The sequence below is a fragment of the Solanum stenotomum genome, chromosome 1, assembly GCF_019186545.1.
Source record: "Solanum stenotomum isolate F172 chromosome 1, ASM1918654v1, whole genome shotgun sequence".
Classification (NCBI taxonomy): Eukaryota; Viridiplantae; Streptophyta; class Magnoliopsida; order Solanales; family Solanaceae; genus Solanum; species Solanum stenotomum.
In genome coordinates this window covers 1,178,420-1,198,425 of record NC_064282.1, presented here as the reverse complement: position 1 = coordinate 1,198,425, position 20,006 = coordinate 1,178,420, and the positions used below count along the sequence as shown (strand labels likewise).

The following is a 20,006-nucleotide window of genomic DNA, read 5'->3' as shown; positions in this document are numbered from 1 at the left end:
TTTTATAGAGGTATTATTTAAAATTGATAAATTAGTATTTATTTATTTAAAAGAGTGTTTCAACATCGTAAAATTCCTTTGGGATGAAATCTCAGAGAATTTGAATGAAATCACTTGTGAAAATGTCATTCATTAACTTGAGGTCATGATTAATGATCTTTGTAACTGCAATAAATTGGATGTTAATAACCTGTCAGATGGGTGGAAATGATACATGTTCAGAGGTCCAAAACTTAGAAGAAATTGTGGATACTATTGGAAAAAACAATGTTAATGATAAAGTTGAAAATTATACAATACATCACTTATCACATCTAGAACTTTTTACAATTTTATGCTACAGTTTGAAAAGACAACATCAAAACGTTTGGATGCAAGTGATAAATTTCAACTAGATTTAAATTTTGATAAACAAACAGAACACATTAGAATCATATTTCACTAAATTGTCTTAGATATATTTGTACTTTTAAAGAATTATTAATTTATAATATTAATGGGACCATATATTTATATAGGGGTCTTCTAAAAATATACTATATTATTTTATCAAAATGAATGATTTTTTCCATTGGCCCAAGTCGGGATCGAAGAAAAATATTATCTTTAAAAAGATTATTAATTAATCGAGTATTAATATAATGAGGTTCTACTTGTAATTCATACTTTTAGGACTTAATCATAATTAGTAATTCTCGTTTGATGTTAAGATTAGAGAACGGTTTATGAATTACTATCAATATGTATTAGACTATTTACTATTTGTGAATTTAATTTAGTAATTTTTAGTTAGGAAAGAGTAATAAGATACTCAACATATTGGAAAAGCTTGACAAAATTATTAGTAAGGAATTTAATAAATCATTAAACCTATTATTAAACTCAATCGATATAATTTTATTCATATTATCAGTCTTAAGTCGATATAAAAGAGGCCTATTTCTTTAAACACTGAAATTTATCCATTCATGATAAATCCTAGCACAAGCTCTCACTATTATTATTATTATTATTTTTTCATAATACTCCTTTTAATTCTTTCTTATTTTTTCAAGTGTTTCTACTTGTTGGTTTTCCTTTTCCCTCTTTATTTTCTAGTTATCAATAAATTATTATGAGGATTACCTGTACTTTCTTAGTTACTATTACAGCAAGATATGGAATGCAATATTTGTGGTCTACAATTACACATTTACACGTCTTGAATAAAAATAAAAATAAAAATTATATAATCAACGCAAAGTCCTTTTCCTTTCAGACGAAGGAGTTAACATCGACCGTTGATCAAGACGAATCTATTCCGTAAAATCGTTTCTTATCGCACGTTGACCGTTGGATTAAATCAACAGATCCTAAAAACCTATTTCTTCGCTTGAAACGAAAGCGAATTCTCTCAAAAAAAACCTACACAGAGTTAGAGAGTCCAAAGAGCAATAGCAAAGAGCAAACATGGCGGCAACCGTGAGCGCGTGGGCAAAACCAGGCGCGTGGGCACTTGATTCGGAGGAGAACGAGTTGGAGCTTCAAAGGGAAGAGTCAGTGAAGGTTGAAAATCACTCCAATGGCGGCGGTGCCGGTGGCCTTGCCGATTTTCCATCTTTGGCCGCTGCCGCCACCACCAAAACGAAGAAGAAGAAGCCACAAACCCTATCCCTTCAGGAGTTCAGCACTTATAGCGCTGCTAAGCAGTCTCAAACTGCCGCCGCTGCGGCAACCAAAGGCCTGACACCGGAGGAAGTCTTGATGCTCCCCACCGGTCCTCGCGAGCGTACTGCGGAGGAACTTGACCAGTCTCGACTCGGAGGTGGTTTCAGATCGTACGGTTACGACAGGCAAGGGGGGAGGGGTTCGTCGGACGATTCTCGTAGGCAGGGAGGGTTCCGAAGGGATACCGATAGGGAAATTGCTCCCTCTCGTGCCGACGAGACTGATGATTGGGGTGCAGCTAAGAAAACATCGGCTGGTAATGGTTTTGAAAGAAGAGGGGAGAGGGGTGAAAGGGGAGGTTTTTTCTCCGATTCCCAGTCTAAAGCTGATGAATCTGATAATTGGGCTGCGAATAAAGCATTTGTACCTTCTTCTGGTCGAAGATTTGATAGGAGAGGGAGTTTTGGGTCAAACGGTAGTGATTCCGATTCGGATCGGTGGACCAAAAGGAAGGAAGAGGAAGGTGGACGGAGATTTGCCTCCGGTGGTGGTGCATTCGACAGTTTAAGGGAAAGAAGAGGCGGCTATGATTCCAACGGTGGCGTGGATTCAGAAAATTGGGGGAAGAAGAGAGAAGAGAACGGAGTTTCTGCTGGTGGTGGTAGGCCAAAGTTGAATTTGCAACCAAGGACATTGCCGTTGAGTGAAGGACAGCAGAACGGTAATGAGCCTGCGCCTGTCCCTGTGGCGAAGCCGAAAGGGGCTAATCCATTTGGGGCAGCTAGACCAAGAGAGGAGGTATTGAAGGAGAAGGGACAGGATTGGAAGGAGATTGACCAAAAGCTTGAGTCTTTGAAGGTAAAGGAGGCTTCTGAGTCCAGTGATGGTGCTCCGATTGTAAAGAAAGCTTGGGGGAGTCCTAACGGGAAGCTGATTTTTCGCGAGGACAAGACCGAGAAGAGTTGGAGGAAGCCCGAGTTGAATGAAGTTCCTCCTTCCAGGTCTGATGGATTCTTATGTTAGATTCTAGATTTATCAACGCTTTTTGTATGCTGATTGCTGTTTAATTTTTCGTGACTTCATTGATTATTACTGCTTGCTATTCGCAAAATATACTGTGACTAGTTAATTGGTTATAGATATTTGTGTAGCCTTGTTTAGGGGTTTAACAAGTTATGTTAAGCTTACTTTTATTGTTTGCTGGATTTCCCTAAATCTAACTCCCTATACTCCCATATGCTAGAGCATGGTGTGTACCAAGTATGATGTAGTCGTGTATTCACATAGTCCAAGTGTAGTTGTAAAGCCATTGATGACACTAGTTTTTTATCTGCTTGCTTGATATTGAATGATTATTAACCAGCTCTTGGACCTGACACTCATTGGTAGGACTTAGTGAACCACCTTGGTGTCGAGCAATGCAGTAAAAAGCTGCCTTCCCCTTTTTCCCATGTATTGGCCTCAGAGGAACATTTGTATTCGATGCATTTCCTCCTAATTTAGGGTAATAAAGTGGGGGTTTGGATGCAAAATGTATACAAATGATTTTGTACAAACTCTAACTAACTTGTGAAAAGAATGAGGCTTTAAAATGCTTGATGTGCTGATTCTTGCTTCTGGTTAGTGCATTTTCTGGCAAGGAGTCAACTTGGAGTCAGATAGGATTGGGTCGATTATGCTGTGGATGGGGGAACTTTCTCTCTTGTTCCTCTGTTTTGTTTGAGCCGCAGCTTTGAGTTTTACATACTTTGCTGATTGTGCACCAGTCTTGTACCTAAATGACATGGTTCCTGACACTCATTTTTGTAATGTTTTGTTGTAGTGCTGAGGAAACTGTAAACGGGGCTGTTGAAGAAACTGTAAAGGAAACTGCTGAATCTGGTGGTGAACCACAAATATGATGCCAAAGGAAGTAAAAGTTTATGAGCTATGTTTCCTTCAGAGTTTGAAATAGATTCATGTGATGCGAAGCATTGAGGCAATTTTGATAGAACTTGTTATTCTTAGTGTTTTGTTTTCTGTGTACCTACACCAACATTATCATTTTGCTATTTATGTTTGTTCTTTTTTCTGTTGACTCAATTTAGAATTGTTTGTTCTTAAGCATCATTCTTAGGGTGTGGAACACAAAGGGGATAAAGACTGTTAAAGATGATAGATTTTGATTTTTGATGATCACTCTTAATTTATTTTTGGACTTTTTCCGTGATTCTTATCATGTTCTGTTCTTGTTAGTATAAAATAGATGTTCTAAGTTCTAACTGGAATGAAGATTCTTCTTTATTGAACTCTCATCTCCTCACTCTGCTTCTTCTAGACTTTAAATTTAAGAAATACTAACGTTTTGTCTCTAGTGGGTTATGCTTTATATGAGCTTTCTTTTAATAACATATCATGGTTAGTACAAAAAAATAATTTGCTTATATATCAATATTTCATCGGATAATAGATTATATGCATATTATCTGTTTTTGAAATGTTTTTAGTTCGAGTAACACATCAAAGAAGTTAGAATAAAATAGTAATGCGTGTTATAGTTTAAATTCTTTGGACAACATGATCATTTGCTGTGTGTTCCCTGGTATCGAGTTGGTCGGCAAGAGATCAAAAGACATTATGATAAGAAACTGTAACTTCGATTTTCTTAAAGAACTATTTGCAACAATTTCACCTAACATCTAAAGCTAAAGCTATATTGGAACTAAAACGTAATTGTCAACTATTTCCCTTGTCATTTTACAATTATAAAATAAGCGGACAACTTTAGTCTAAGAAATAGGTCCATTCATTATCCAAGATACGTGGCGATCTTCAGATTACACATTTTATCTTCAGAGATAGATTAGTCCTTTTGCGATGTGTTGACACGTTAATTACATTACTATTAAGTAATAATGTCTCTAATTATCAATCATAATACATTTTCATGGTACGACAGCACATCATTGTGTCATTTGTAGTTCTATTGTTATTGTTTTCTTTAGCTAATGTTATTCATGAATGCTCCACAGTCCACACGACTCGGACGGCTCTCTAATATGTTATGCATCAACCACGGTAAATTTACAAATGGAAATCAAATTAAAGAGTGATATGTATGTAATCTTATTTCCTACTTTTATTAATAGATCCTCAACTCAAGTATATTATACTCCCTCTATTTCAAAAAGAGTGACCTAGTTTGAGTTGATACGGAGTTTAAGAAAATAAAAAAGACTTCAGAATCTTATGGTCCTAAATTAAAGTTATGTCAAATATACAAAATTGTTCTTTAGTCTTGTGGCCTTAAAAATGGTACGTGGAAAGCTGAAATTAAAATATTACCAAAAATGGAAAAAGATCATTCTTTTGAAACAGACTAAAAAAGAAAGTATCAAATTAGGTATAGGAAAAAAAATCAAATTTAAGAAATAACAGTAAACAATAAATAGTATGTTAATTAAAACAAAAGAAGAGAAAAGTAATAACAATTTTGATAAGAAAAATTAGATAATCAACTAACCATCAACCGTAAGAGATACTATTATATAATTACCACACACACATCAACCGGATATCCCTTTATAACCCAAAAGTGGACCTGCTTTTTACTCTGTTTGTCAACGTTCAACTGGAAACTGCATTTCTCAACAAGATGTTGTCTATTATTATTGCATATTTACACTTTATGTTTCCTCAATTTGAAAGTCATAGCTGTAATTGCAACTTTCTTTCGTTTCACATTTGTATAATTAAATAAATAATTCATTTTCTTATGAGCAATTCTTGTCACATGAGACATATGACTCTTGGTTTAATTTTTAACGAATGCTTAATAATGATGTATTGTAGAAAGAATATGGGAGCTTTATTTCTATTTTTCCCTCAATGTCTGTCTTACTTAGTCCTAAAAGTACAACTATCCACATTTCTCAACGCTTGATCGAAAGTCCTAAAAGAGAATAATTGTTATTGCGTACATGCCTCAACGCTTGATCCAAAAGTAGTTGTACAATTAAGTTGTAATGGGTCATCAAGAATCTTTAAAATTGACACTTTAATTAAAAACGATTATATTCATGGTTCCTAAAACACATGGATACATTAATTTGAAGGATATTTAAGTGATCATGAAACTAAGTTTCTAAAAGACTACTAGTTTAATTTGCAATTATGTCTATAATTATGTACCATCTGTACATAAAGCAGTATGGCAAATAAGAAAGGTCGGTGATTGCAATAAAAAGCTGGATCATAATGATTTTTACCATATCTTAAATGAATTTCCGTACCAATATACTGCCTCCCTCACAAAATAAATATCGCTTAAAAAAATCAAGACAAAAATAACAATAGTTGTTTTAAACTATATCCTTGTGAGTATTAAATAAGTAATACTTCTAAAATCTCAAGAAAAATACAGTAAATTGAGTAATTTAGTAAACTATACCTTACATTCTTTTAAAATAGATATGAAATGAGCTACAACGACACTTATTTTGAAACAGAGGGAGGGAATAGTACTTGCCAATTTTTCAAAAAACTCATTAATTGAGACAGTTGAGTGTTGCTGTGTAACCAAAGCTTCATAAATTCCTTCCCTACTTTTTTTTTTTGTTCACATTCAAGATTGGGGTCGAAACCAACCCATTACTGGCTACTACTTAAGTACTCCATATTTCTCTTGCCATCAGAACTCAAAAGAACATCATGGATTGGTCACAAAAACTTTACTTTACAGCTTTTCTAATTGTTGCAGCAGCCATTCGGGGAATTCATGGTTATACTATGGTCTCTGGAACTGTCTTCTGTGACCAATGCAAAGATGGCCAAATCTCTCTCTTTGATTATCCTCTAAATGGTAACTAAAACTATTTAATTACTACTTAAGTTCCCATATGACATTATAATCAACTCTGTTTTTGGTACTTCTTATCCAATGTTTTGTCCTGCTTCTTGATTAAAACAGAAAAATCGAGTCTTGAAAATCTTGATTAAAAGGCAGGATGGTGCACAAAGCTCCCGTTATGGACAGGGTTTTTTGATATTTCTTATCCAATGTTTTGTCCTACTTCTTGATATTCTTGGATTATAACAGAAAAATTGAATCTTGAAAATCTTGGTTATAAGGGCAGCATAGTGCATAAAGCTCCTGCTGTGCATAGGATCGGGAAAGGGTTGGATCGCAATGGGTTTATTGTACGTAGTTTTACCTTACATTTCTGGAAGAGTTACTTTCCACTGTTTGAATCTATGACAAAGACTCTTTACATTGCATCAAAGCTCCCTTTTCAGTCTTGAATCTTGATTAGACTCGAAAAGAATCCTCTTCTTACTAGCATTGTTACTTAAGTTTTTGAGTGCCAAATTGTGTGCAGGAATAAATGTAGCAATGGCGTGCCCAGACAACAATGGACAAATGACAACATGGGGAGAAGATACAACAAATTGGCTAGGAAATTTTGCCATGAAGTTTGATGGAAATCCAGATTTGAGTGGCTGTGTTGCACAGGTTTATCTAAAGTACTTCATTTTTTTTTCTATACCGACGGTTGATTTCTCAGAAAGTCACTTTTCTTCTTGATTCCATTTTACTTCAACACACTAAACATCTGAGAAATCAACTCGTCATGACATTAGCATGAGACTGATGAGCTTAAATGAAGTGACACTATGAATGAAGATTCATATGATCGACCTCAGATTGTTTGAGATTGAGGCGTAATTGTTATTATTGTTCCACAGGTTACAAGCAGTAATGAGCAAGGGAAAAGAGGATGTGGGACAGGAGGAGGACCAGGAAAGTCACCAAGATTAATATTTAGGATGTTTGATATGAATATGTACACAATTGATCCTTTGATTTCTCAGCCTTCAGATCCAATGTCTTTCTGTCCAAAATTTTCATACCCACAGCCACACCCCAACCCTGTTTCCCCTGCTACACCACCATCAACACTTCCATATCCACCTACTCCCTCATTGCCTCATTTACCCTCATGGCCTCCTTTACCCCCAATGCCTCATTTCCCCTATTTGGATGCTTCAGCTTGCCCACATCAGTAAGTCTAACATTTTCTTGATAACGTCACCTAGAAGATATATTCATATGTTAAAAAGTGAGATTAGTAACATGAAATATAAAACGCTTTTAGGGGTCGTTTTGGTAGTTGGTTAAAGTTATGCAGGTATAAGTAATATATTGATTAGTTATAAGGGAATTTATGTATTATTTTATGCAGTGATTAGTTATGCGGGTGTTAGATTGCAAACCAAACATCATATTAATTTTATACATGAATAATTTACCTCTTAACTAGCTGCTAAATGTGGTATCACTTGTGCAGAATTTAATACATGCATGATTGATCTCCAAACCAACTACCAAACGACACCTTACTACAACCATTTAAATTCACAGTTATGCAAAATCTTTTACACTGTAGCAGTAAATGCATAGCTAAACTACTCTCTTTAAAAAGGAATTGTCTTTATGGGGTCTGTACATCTGGACCATTATTTGCTCACATCTTTAACTACTTTTGTTGCTATAAATTTTTTCCCAGCGTCGGTGGAGCATAGTCAAACAGGGCTAAAAACATTGTTTAAATATTGACATCAGATAAAGAAATTAGTACAATTTTGTTACACAATGACAACATTTGTACAACAAGAACTTTTGACTAGGCACAAAGTTAAAATTACATTATTTTAAATATAGAAATGTGACGTTTTTTTTACCTGTAGGAGTTGGATGATGCCAGAATACCGCTGCTACTGGAAAGTAATAAATCCAGATTTGAAAGTAGGTGTTGTATTTGGGCTGATTGCTGCTAGAAAATATGGAAGTGATATAACATTATGGGAAGGAATGCAAGGCAGAGGAGAACCTTATAAAACTTTGTTAAGAGAAGGGACAACTGCACTTTTGAATTCTTATAACAGTGTACAATTTCCTTATCATCCATTGAGTGTTATTCAACATATGAATTGGGCATTAATGGGATCAACTCAACAAGTTATGCATACAGCTTTGAATTTCTTGAGGGCTAATTCTGGAAATGGAAGAACTACTTGCAAGTTCAACCCTTGCAAGTGATTATTAGTATTAATTTCACTTCTTAGTGTACTTTTAATTGATTTGTAGTTGAGTTAATCACGTTTATATTACTCTCTATTTAGTAATACGTTGTTGGCGTATACTTGTGTCTACATAGTATTTTGGAATCGTATGTTATTGATGTTACTGATTCCCAAAATCATTGTTGATTGCTACAGTATGAAAATAAAGAACTACTTTGAAATTTTCCGTACGGTGGAACTTCATTTGATACCTCTTATTTTCCCACAATAAGCTTGTCAACATTACACTTTTGCCATCTCAAAATGTCAATATTACAATTTTATTTTCTGTTTGCAAGCTGGTATAGTAAAGATGAAATTGAATGAAAGTTTTTTTTAATTTCCTATCCGTCAACATTACACTTCAATGGCTATACCAAAGCATAGATTCATGACATGGTTAGCAGTTCAAGGAAGATTACTCACACAGGAAAGAAAGTTGAGACTGCAGATTCATGTGGAGGATAATGCATGTTGTTTATGTGAGGAAAAAGTAATGGAGACTAATGTTCATCTCTTTGAAGATTGCAAATGGACATCAACTGTGTGGCAAGCTATGCAACAATGGACAGAAGTACCAGTGCATAATATTGGTATTGTACAGGTCCTGGAAAACATAAAAGGGAATCGTTGGAAGCAATTCAAAAAAGAGATCATGGCAGCTATCTGCGGAGCAATCATATACCACACTTGGCGTGCTAGGAATTGGAGGAGATTTAGAGACATACGTGTACATACGGAAGAGGCAGTAACACAGATAAAGAAAGAAATCAGTGAAGATTACACTTCCTTAGTAGTTCTAAGAGAGCAAATAAATGTAGACACTTTATTCAGCATTTGTTATGTAACTAGGTATTTTGTTTTGTTAGAGGCCTATTCTCTATTTCAGAAATAGGTGCTCTTTTATTTGTATATGTTCTTTGGTGGTTATGGTAATATTTTACAGTTGTTACCAAAAAAAAAAAAAAACATTACACTTCAACATTTTCTTGGGGCACCAAATACAGCTGGCTTAAAGCTTAAAATAATAAGTAATCCCCAAGACTACCGGCTCTATGTTTGAGACTTCAAGCAAAGGTAGCTTCATACGAATTATGCACATGGCAAGGGAGTAGAGGTTGATGATAAATCTCCACTAATTATCATGAATCAGAAAAACAAAGATGGAAGGCTGCTCGGTTTTCAAGATTGAAGAAGCCAGCATTAAAGAAATCCACCAAGCATTTGCTCAAGGCAAACTCACCGCAAGAAAATTAGTCGACTTTTACCTTCACCAAATCGAAACCCTAAATCCGCTGCTTCGCGGGATTATCGAGGTAAACCCGGAGGCAGCTGATGAGGCTGACCGAAACAGAGTTGACAGTAGTGAAACTGGAAGCTTTTTAGGGGAGTTACATGGAATCCCAGTGCTTCTTAAGGATACATTTGGGACAAAGGATAAGTTGAATACTACTGCGGGTTCATATGCTCTGCTGGAATCTGAAGTGAGGCGAGATGCTGGAGTGGTGGAGAAATTGAGAAATGCAGGTGCTATTATTTTGGGAAAAGCTAGTATGAGTGAATGGTACAAGTTTCGTTCTTCCTAATGGCTGGTGTGCTCGATCTGGACAAGGAGTGGTTCGTTACTCTTTTTCTCCTTTTCTTTATTAGAGAAACATCTTTGATCAATTGATATATATGATGATGCTCTCTTCCCATAGATCCTAGGGGCTCTCGTTTGGCCATAGATTTTGAAGGTGGAACTTGAAATTTTGAGGTTTACACATGCATTTTACACCTAAAAACTTTGACCCCAAAACTGGATAAATATTGGTCTTAACCAGATATTCGAAACTTGAAAATATTTAAAGATAATTTTTCAAAATCTATGGTCTATCGCTAGCTGCATGTGACATGAGAAAGATATTCCAGCCTAGTTCTAATTTCATCACTTAATCTTTGTTTCCGGATTGAAACTCCTTGGTCGTATGTGTCACTTACAGCTAACAAGAAAGCAAAACGTGAAAAATAATTTGAGAAATGTAGACAGAGTAAGAAGCTATAGTTCTGAAAGGAGATGACTATATTTTGTCGATAGATTGTGCAGATTACCAGCCTAAAGCTCCTTGTCTGGATAATCTTTTATGCTTCAGAACTATTAGTATAGAATTGAATACGTCTTCTTATTGGTAAAGCTAGGAAGAGTATTATATATCATCTTCGAGCTTCCTAAGACTAACTATCCAATTTTTAAAATAACAAGCATCTAATAGCTCCTCCAAAGAATGTATTACATTTACCTTTTCAAAATCCTTATTGCCCGTCTGGATCACCATGTAGATCAAGTAGTGGCTGTGCAATATCTGTTGCTGCAAATATGGCAGCAGTCTCTCCTGGGACTGAAACTCACTGCTCCATCATCTGTCCAGCGGATCAAAACTCAGTTGTAGGGCTGAAACCTACTGTTGGGCTCACAAGTCGGGCAGGGATCATACCAATGACGCCCCTCTGGGACACTGTTGGGTGAGCGTATTTTCTTTACTTGCTTTCTTTAAATTTATTACTACTGATTAACACAAGAAGGGGGCGGAGACATTGTGTTGGGTGATTTGGCACACTCGGAAAGACTTCGGGACTTTGGGTACTGCAGGTGTTTTAGGAGCGAGGAGGTTATACGTGCTATTAGTAGGATGAGCAGGGGAAGAGCGACCGGACCCGATGAGATTCCGGTGGATTTTTGGAAGAGCACGGACAAGGCAGGTATAGAGTGGTTGACTGGGTTGTTTAATGTTATTTTTAAGACAGCAAAGATGCCTGATGAATGGAGGTGGAGTACAATGGTTCCGTTGTATAAAAACCAGGGTGATATCCAGAACTGTAACAACTACAGGGGTATCAAATTGCTAAGCCATACTATGAAGATTTGGGAGAGAGTGGTGGAGATGAGGGTGAGAAGAGGGGTGTCCATTTCTGAGAATCAGTTTGGATTCATGCCGGGACGATCGACGACCGAAGCCATTCATCTTATGCGAAGACTGGTAGAAAAATATAGAGAAAGGAAGAGAGACCTACATATGGTGTTCATTGACCTTGAAAAGGCCTATGACAAAGTACCGAGGAATGTCCTCTGGAGGTGCTTGGAGGCTAAAGGTGTCCCGATGATTTATATTAGGGCGATAAAGGACATGTACGGTGGAGCCAAGACTCGGGTTAGAACGGTTGGAGGTGACTCGGAACATTTCCCAGTTGAGATGGGGTTGCACCAAGGATCAGTCCTTAGCCCTTTTCTATTTGCTTTGGTGATGGATGAGTTGACGCGGTCTATTCAGGAGGAGGTCCCATGGTGTATGTTATTTGCAGATGACATAGTACTGATTGGGACAGAGTTAATGCGAGGTTGGAGGTGTGAAGACAAACGCTTGAGTCCAAAGGGTTTAAGTTGAGTAGGACCAAAACAGAATATTTGGGGTGCAAATTAGTGATGCGTTGGATGAGGCAGATGTAGAAGTGAGACTTGCCACACAGATCATTCCTAAGAAAGAAAGTTTCAAGTATCTTGGGTCTGTAATACAAGGAAGTGGCGACATCGATGATGATGTCACACATCGCATTGGGGTTTCATTGGATGAAATGGAGGCTTGCCTCTGGAGTCTTGTGTGATAAGAAAATTCCACCTAGACTTAAAGGTAAGTTCTACAGAGTGGTAGTTAGACCGGCCTTGTTGTATGGAGCGGAGTGTTGGCCAGTCAAGAACTCACATGTTCAGAAAATGCAGGTTGCGGAGATGAGGATGTTGAGATGGATGTGTAGGCATACTAGGAGTGATAAGATTAGGAATGAAGTTATCCGGGAGAAGGTGGGAGTGGCCTCTGTGGTGGACAAGTTGAGGGAAGCGAGACTGAGATAGTTTGGTCATGTGCAGAGACGGGGCGCAGACGCCCCAGTGAGGAGGTGTGAGGGGCTGATTGTAGAGGGTACGCAGAGGGGTAGAGGTAGGCCTAAGAAGTATTGGGGAGAGGTGATTAGACAGGACTTGGCTCAGCTTCACATTACCGAAGACATGACTCTAGATAGGAAGGAGTGGAGGTCTCGTATTAAGGTTGAAGGTTAGTAGGGCTAGCGTGTTGTCTCTCCTTGCAAGGGTAGGGGTTGTTAGCGTGTGTAGTAGTCCTAGTCTTGCAATTGCAGTTCTTGTCTGTGATATCGATAGCCTTTTGTTGTTTATTGCGTTTCACTTCTCTCATTGTTTATTGATGTTATTGTCTTCCTTTGTTGATTGTATATTATCTTTCGTATTGGATGGTATGTATATACACTGTCTTCCTCGCCTTTTACTTGGATTTGATGTACCTGAGCTGAGGGTCTTTCGGAAACAGCCTCTCTACCTCGCACGAGGTAGTGGCAAGGTCTGCGTACACTCTACCCTCCCCAGACCCCACCTAGTGGGATTTCACTGGGTATGTTGTTGTTGTTGATTAACACAAGAAGTAGAAGAGTAATTATCCGAAATCTGACCAGTGTTCTGTTATCATATCATTGCACAAGTGAAGGTGTGTTCAGGAAATTGATGTTAATTTTTAAGGAAGCTGTGTTAAACAGAACATTTCCTTGTTATTCAGGCCTATATGCAGGAATGTTACAGATGCAGTTTACATGCTTGATGTAATTGTTGGATCAGATCCAAGAGATGAAGTCACCGCGGAAGCAGCTAAATATATTCCTGAGGGTGGCTACAAACAGTTTCTCGTGGAAGATGGTCTAAAAGGGAAGCGAATAGGCATTGTCAGACACCCATTTGTGGAAATGATACATGGAGCAATCGAAAAATCAGCTTTTGAGCATCACCTAGATTTGTTAAGGTATGAAGCTTTGTTACCTCAAAGTCACCTTTTATCTGCAAAATCACAAATAAAAATAACAAGTCCTATTTAGTTCGTTTTATTTGTAATTATTTGGTGGACTTGATGTTGGAATTTAAGACAAGAAGGAGCAGTTCTGGTAGACAACCTGAGCATACAACATATTGAAGAGATTATGGATTCAAATCACAGCGGTGAAGCGTTGGTGATGATGGCTGAATTCAAGAGCTCAATCAATGCTCACCTGAAAGAGTTGATTACTTCTCCTGTCAGGTCATTGGCCGACATTATCGCTTTTAATGAACGCAACTCTGAGTTGGTACACACTTTACTTTGCAACAAAGGTCTTTAGTCATTAAGTAAAACTAATATCAAGAAACAGGAACAGTTGGATGGAAGTGGAATAAAAATTGTCATTTGTTTTTTGTGGTTTACATACTATGAAGTAACATGAAAATGTCCAATGAACCTTTTGATTACAGGAAAAACTTGCTGAGTTTGACCAACATACTTTTATAGAAGCCGAGAAGACAGACGGATATGGAGAAGAAGAGAAGAAAGTTGTGGAGAAGTTGAAAAGCTTTTCACAAAATGGATTTGAGAAAATGATGAACCACCATGAGCTTGATGCAATGGTCGTGCCTGGTTCACGTGCCTCTCCCGTTTTTGCAAGAGGTGGCTACCCAGTAATAACCATTCCAGCCGGGTATGAAAGTGATGGCATGCCATTTGGCATCTGTTTTGGAGGTTTGAAGGGTACTGAACCAAAGGTGATTGAAATTGCCTATGCCTTTGAGCAATCTAGCAAAGTTCGACGACCTCCTTCTGTAATTTAATATTGCTTTACCCTGAAGATTGAGTATATTTGGAATGAAGAAAGCAAAGAACGTTGCTTGCTGCTGAATGTGGAGCTAATGGTGCAATGTTGAACTAATAGAATAGAATGCTTTTATTTTACTGCACAATGCTAAATCTCTTAGTTGTAGTCAAAACAGTTTCTTCAAGTTTGACTATTTGTGCTAAATTGTTTCCTTCTTTTTTCCCCCCAATTTCAGAGACATTGTTTCTCACTTAATTGTTATCTTCCGATCCCCTGTTGAGGATTTTTTTTATTTTTTATTTTTATTCTTCTATAGAGAAAAGACATAAAGACACAATCAAAGTTGTCCCGTATTTGCATAAAGACACCTTAACTTTCAAAGTGTCCTATCACCCCACAGAACTATTTAATATCGTTGTAAATGGGCCATTTTGACCCATTCCCTCGTCTGGGTTGTTACCACGCACGTGAGGCGCGTCATTCCGTGCTTTCACTGCCATGGACCAATTTAAAAGTGCCACGTGTTATTAGCTTTCTTTATTATTAATTATATAATCAATTTATGTCATCTTCCCCAATTTTAAACCCAAAATAGCCCTAATTTTTTGATTTCATGGTTTTTTCCAAGCAAGATCAACCTGTAACAACGAAAAACTATAATATCCTAACAATATCTCAACTACCAATATTAGGAAAACAACAAAGGGAACATTAACATTTATTTCTTCATTTTGTCCAATGGGGAGGGCTCCGCTTCCATCATGTTGTGTGCTCCTGGAAATTGAGATTCTATGCGGTGTAGAGAAGTATTAATCCATGCATGCTTAATCTGTTAATCAACCCTTACACCTGTACTAGATCTTGCCCCGTGTTTTAAACCGGCCGTTGTATTACTTCACCTAAGAATCAATGGTTCTTAGTGTATGGAAACTTAGGATCCCTCGAAGCTGCAATGATGCAGCAAAAATTCAGGACCCACTTCCAAAGTAATTGGATTGAATCCTTTATCTAATCTCCTCTATTTTTAGACCTATTTCACTCATACTTAAAGTTGTTGAGAAAACTTTTCTATTTCTTTAGATTTTAGGGAAAGTTGAGAAATAAGAAAAGAAAAGGAGAAATGACTTTCTTCAAAGAACAGGGTCGGGTCGGGTCTTTTCTCATCATAGGGAGTGAGCAACACGCACTACTAAATAGACGAGGGAATGGGTCAAAATGGCCCATTTACAAAGATATTAAATAGTTCTGTGGTGTGATAGGACACTTTGAAAGTTAAGGTGTCTTTATGAAAATACGGGACAACTTTGATTGTGTATTTATGTCTTTACTCTTCTTCTATACCCATTCTTTATTATGACTAGATTTCATTCTCTGTTTCAGAATAATAGCACCCAGCTGAATTATTCCTTTTGTTGATTAATTCAAGAAAGAATAAGGCACAGGATCTAATTAGTCGATCTAAAATATACCTCCATATAAGGAGACAGTTGCCGGATACCGCCGGCATAAGTACTTTGACCAAAATTACTCAATAGAGATTTTAAAGAGCCTGTGGACTCAAATATCATAAATAATTTGGAGAGTGAAGTGCAATTAGATCCACTTTTTAGGTGGTCTGCTTGACATGAATGTTTATTCTTTGTCCGCATTACTTACTCTTACGGCCATATCACTTTTTGGATGGTCGTATATTGATATTTGCCATGCATTCTCGATTAAAGAAGCTAGCATTAGCGATCTGCACCTTGCTTTTAGCCAAAACCAGCTTACATCGAGGCAGCTCGTGGAGTTCTACCTTGGAGAAATTTCACGGCTTAATCCCGTTCTCAAAAGTGTCATTGAGGTAATTATGTTGAAATGTGTAATTATCTCATATAAAAATATATTCTTATTTACTTAATTATGTCTTTAACAGATAAATCCCGATGCACTCTTGGAAGCTGACAGGGCTGACAAAGAGAGGAACGAGTCAGCAAGCTCTTTGTCAATGTTGCGTGGTGTTCCAATCCTTCTTAAGGATAACATTGCAACAAAAGATAAGCTTAACACTACCGCTGGATCATTTTCATTACTGGGATCAGTGATGCCCCGTGACGCGGGTGTAGTGACAAAGCTGAGAAGAGCTGGTGCGATTGTACTAGGGAAAGCTAGCCTCAGTGAGTGGGCTCACTCTCGGACGCTAAAGGCGCCCAATGGCTGGAGTCCTAGAGGTGGACAAGGAAAGGTAAGTTATATATGTCAACTGGAGCTATAAAAAAAAATACTTCCGAATAGTAACACCACTAAAAAGCAGTCTATGATGGGAAAATTATGCAATGAACTAATGAGAGGTACACACTTTTTCTATGCAGAATCCTTACGTTCTCTCCACGGACCCTTGTGGCTCGAGTAGTGGATCAGCAATATCAGTGGCAGCAAACATGGTATCTGTGTCAATAGGGACAGAGACCCGTGGTTCAATCTTATGCCCGGCCAGTTCCAATGCAGTTGTAGGCATCAAACCAACCATTGGACTCACTAGTCGAGCAGGGGTCATCCCAGTTACACCTAGACAAGACACTGTTGGGTACACACATTCTAAATCCACATCCGTTAATTTGATACTTCTTCTGAACGATACCAATACAACAATACTAACTTGTCATATGCGTTGGTTGAACAGGCCAATTGGCAGAACAGTAGCAGATGCTGTTCATGTTCTTGATGCCATCGTAGGCTTTGACCACAATGACGCAGCTGCAACTGCTGCAGCAGCTAAATTCATTCCTCGTGGTGGTTATACTCAATTTCTGAAAGTAGATGGCCTTAACGGCAAGCGAATTGGAATAGTGAGAGACCCCTTCTTCAATTTCACTAATAATCCTGCCCTCGCTCAAGCTTTTGAGAAACATCTCCAAACACTAAGGTAACTTAGCTAGTTGTTTCTGAAGATATCATTATTTGTTAAAAAGGTACGTCTAAAATCTTAATCTGTGAAGATATAACGGATGGCAGTGAGAGTTGAATTTAGGATCTCTGCCTATTTTAATATCATGTTGGAATGTAAAGACCACATTCAGACAATTTCCTGTTTTCCTCAAATGCAGGCTACAAGGTGCAGTCTTGGTAGACAATGTGATGATAGCCAACCTTGAGACAATTTTAGACTTTAATCTGAGTGGTGAAGCATCAGCAGTATTGGCTGAATTCAAGATAGCCTTAAATGTTTATCTAAAAGAGCTAATCGATTCCCCTGTTCGATCCTTATCAGATATTATAATCTTCAATCAAAAAAATCCCGAACTGGTACGTTATTCATGATCAAATAATCTACAAGATTGAGTCGATATGACCGAATTAACTTCACTAGTTGTCATCCAACTAAGTTTCAGTTTCACAGAAAGTCACTCAACTTTGATTTCTCATTTCAGGAGATGCTAAAGGAATTTGGTCAAGATATATTTTTGGCAGCTGAATCTACAAATGGAATTGGGGAAACAGAATTGAAAGCTTTGAAGAATTTGTCAAGATTAACAAGAAATGGATTCCAAAAGTTGATGAAAAAGTATAAGTTGGATGCATTGGTTACTGCTGGCTCTAGTGTTGCTGCAGTTCTTGCAATTGGTGGATTTCCAGCAATTAGTGTGCCAGCTGCTTATGACAAAGGGGTGCCTATTGGCACTTGTTTTAGTGGGTTGAAAGGCTCAGAGCCTAAATTAATTGAAATTGCCTATGGCTTTGAGCAAGCAACTCTAATTAGAAAGCCTCCTACATTTTTGCCCTGAAAATGTACTACTATTAGAAAAATATGTACTACGTTCCTTTTGTTTGCTGTGTGCATTTCTTATTTGAAATATAGAGAGGCATGTAACTCAATCTTAAAGAGCGAAAAGAAAATCGAATTTGAAAAATCATACTCTCTTCCGTACAAAATAATTGATGTTCGACAAAATCAAAAAGGTATTTAATTTCTTTCCTAAATTTGCCCTTAACATATTCATAATTCGATAAATATACAATTTAATAGTAATAATTATGTCAATCTAAAAAGAAAAAAAAATCATAATTAAAGAGTATTTTTGCCATTACCTTTAGGACCCGTTTGGTAGGAGGTATTGATCAAAATAGTCCATGGATTAAAATTTAGTCCAACAAAAACATTGTTTGGTTACTTTATTTAACTTAATCCATGAATTAGTTATACTTCATACAAGGTCTTATTTTATCCCTAGAAAAGGGAGGGATAACTAATCTAAGGTTTAACAATCCTTGGATAAGACCCCTAAATTACTAAACTATCTCCGAATCTTTTTTCCTATTTTTTTTTTTTGTAATTTAATGCTCTTTTTTATTCATATGAGAATATTTATAAATATTCTTTTAAATTCTCTAAATTCGTTCCATGTAATTTGATGATTTCACAAATTAATAATTTTTTCTCCATGTTTGATTTGTTATATTGAGTTGGTTTTTTCGGGTTTTTTTTTAAATGTAGTTCGTCGATGAACTATTTTTTTTTAAAAATAAGTTTTGTGTATTTGAACAATTTAAGTAGCCTTAAATCTATGTTAAGTTTAAGGTTATACCGTACTATCAAGGATCTCTATGGTGGCATATCACACCTCAAAATTTAATAATAAATTTTTAAATATATTTTAGTATTTAATTTGATAAATTAAATGAAATATAAAATCTCATAGTAACTCAAGGGTATAATAGGAAAGAATTTTTTTCTAGAATTTTAAATCAAACATAAGATTAAATGGGAAACATGAACCAAACACTTGATAAAAACTAATCTCTGTATTATGCATCTTTGTACCAAACGATCCCATGACGGTTGATTTTGGATGCTTTAATTAAGCATAGTCATGGGGTGAGTAAATAAATTGATGAACTAATAAACAAAGACGTTACCAAATATTATTCGTCAAATTATCAAATCAGACCCCTTAGGACCAACACCCATCATGATTACAGAAATGAAAAAGAACCAAATCAAATTGAAAAAATAAAGTAGGATTTGAACAAATACTTGCTTTCGTCCAATATTTGTGATGGCAATTGATGCCTAACTAAGGGTGTGTTTGGTATGAAGGAAAATATTTTCCGGAAAATGTTTTTCAATTTTCTCATGTTTGGTTGGCTAAATGTTTTGGCAAATGTTTTCCAAATCAACTCATTTTCCTCAAATTTAAGGAAAATAACTTCCCTTCTAAATTTAAGGAAAACATTTTCCAAAACTCTCTTCAACTTCAAATTACAATTATTTTTTTGTTGAAAAAATCATTTTATTTTGTCCGTACCCTCAAACCACCCCCAACCAACCCCCCCCCCCCNCTCCCAACCACCCCTCCCCCCAAAAAAAATAAAAATTTAAAGCTTGTTTTTAAATTCAATTTTTTTACCCCTACCCCCACCCCCTTCCAAAAAAATATTAAAAATTATTTTTAAAAGATATTTCTAATTTCAATTTTTTATTTTTTTACCCCTCACCCAATCAGCCCCCCTATCAAACCCCCTATCAGCCCCCCAACCCCCTTCAAAAAGAAAAAAATTTAAGTTTGTTTTTAAAAAATATTTTCAACTTCAAATTTTTATTTTTTCATCCCGATCCTCGA

General features: G+C 36.6%; 4 protein-coding genes and 1 pseudogene across 4 annotated transcripts; all 5 read left to right on the top strand.

The window, feature by feature from the left end:
• The first annotated feature begins 1,371 nt into the window (after positions 1–1,371).
• On the top strand, positions 1,372–3,819 carry LOC125842515 (eukaryotic translation initiation factor 4B3). Its single transcript, XM_049521819.1, has 2 exons — positions 1,372–2,648; positions 3,470–3,819. The coding sequence occupies exons 1-2, from the start codon at positions 1,450–1,452 to the stop codon at positions 3,546–3,548; spliced, it is 1,278 nt and encodes a 425-aa protein (XP_049377776.1). The 5' UTR covers positions 1,372–1,449; the 3' UTR covers positions 3,549–3,819.
• Positions 3,820–6,262: 2,443 nt separating this feature from the next.
• Positions 6,263–8,939, top strand: LOC125842541 (uncharacterized). Its single transcript, XM_049521851.1, has 4 exons — positions 6,263–6,487; positions 7,005–7,138; positions 7,372–7,688; positions 8,374–8,939. The coding sequence occupies exons 1-4, from the start codon at positions 6,337–6,339 to the stop codon at positions 8,723–8,725; spliced, it is 954 nt and encodes a 317-aa protein (XP_049377808.1). The 5' UTR covers positions 6,263–6,336; the 3' UTR covers positions 8,726–8,939.
• Positions 8,940–9,115: 176 nt separating this feature from the next.
• LOC125844658 (uncharacterized) lies at positions 9,116–9,643 on the top strand. The gene has a single exon (XM_049523976.1). It carries the CDS (start codon positions 9,116–9,118, stop codon positions 9,641–9,643), a length of 528 nt encoding a protein of 175 aa, XP_049379933.1.
• Positions 9,644–9,808: 165 nt separating this feature from the next.
• Positions 9,809–14,666, top strand: LOC125842505 (probable amidase At4g34880; annotated as a pseudogene).
• Positions 14,667–16,015: 1,349 nt separating this feature from the next.
• On the top strand, positions 16,016–18,269 carry LOC125842484 (probable amidase At4g34880). Its single transcript, XM_049521787.1, has 6 exons — positions 16,016–16,249; positions 16,322–16,630; positions 16,758–16,972; positions 17,069–17,311; positions 17,493–17,691; positions 17,817–18,269. Exons 1-6 carry the CDS (start codon positions 16,031–16,033, stop codon positions 18,168–18,170), a joined length of 1,539 nt encoding a protein of 512 aa, XP_049377744.1. The 5' UTR covers positions 16,016–16,030; the 3' UTR covers positions 18,171–18,269.
• The last annotated feature ends 1,737 nt before the right edge of the window (positions 18,270–20,006 follow it).

Bases quoted from the DNA above. Each gene is read 5' to 3' on its own strand.
- LOC125842515 (XM_049521819.1), top strand. From the start codon at position 1,450: ATGGCGGCAACCGTGAGCGCGTGGGCAAAACCAGGCGCGTGGGCACTT. The intron at 2,649-3,469 runs GTCTGATGGATT...GTTTTGTTGTAG, and splicing joins AATGAAGTTCCTCCTTCCAG to TGCTGAGGAAACTGTAAACG.
- LOC125842541 (XM_049521851.1), top strand. From the start codon at position 6,337: ATGGATTGGTCACAAAAACTTTACTTTACAGCTTTTCTAATTGTTGCA. The intron at 7,139-7,371 runs GTTTATCTAAAG...ATTGTTCCACAG, and splicing joins TGAGTGGCTGTGTTGCACAG to GTTACAAGCAGTAATGAGCA. The intron at 7,689-8,373 runs GTAAGTCTAACA...TTTTACCTGTAG, and splicing joins GCTTCAGCTTGCCCACATCA to GAGTTGGATGATGCCAGAAT.
- LOC125844658 (XM_049523976.1), top strand. From the start codon at position 9,116: ATGGCTATACCAAAGCATAGATTCATGACATGGTTAGCAGTTCAAGGA.
- LOC125842484 (XM_049521787.1), top strand. From the start codon at position 16,031: ATGAATGTTTATTCTTTGTCCGCATTACTTACTCTTACGGCCATATCA. The intron at 16,250-16,321 runs GTAATTATGTTG...TGTCTTTAACAG, and splicing joins TTCTCAAAAGTGTCATTGAG to ATAAATCCCGATGCACTCTT. The intron at 16,631-16,757 runs GTAAGTTATATA...TTTTCTATGCAG, and splicing joins CTAGAGGTGGACAAGGAAAG to AATCCTTACGTTCTCTCCAC.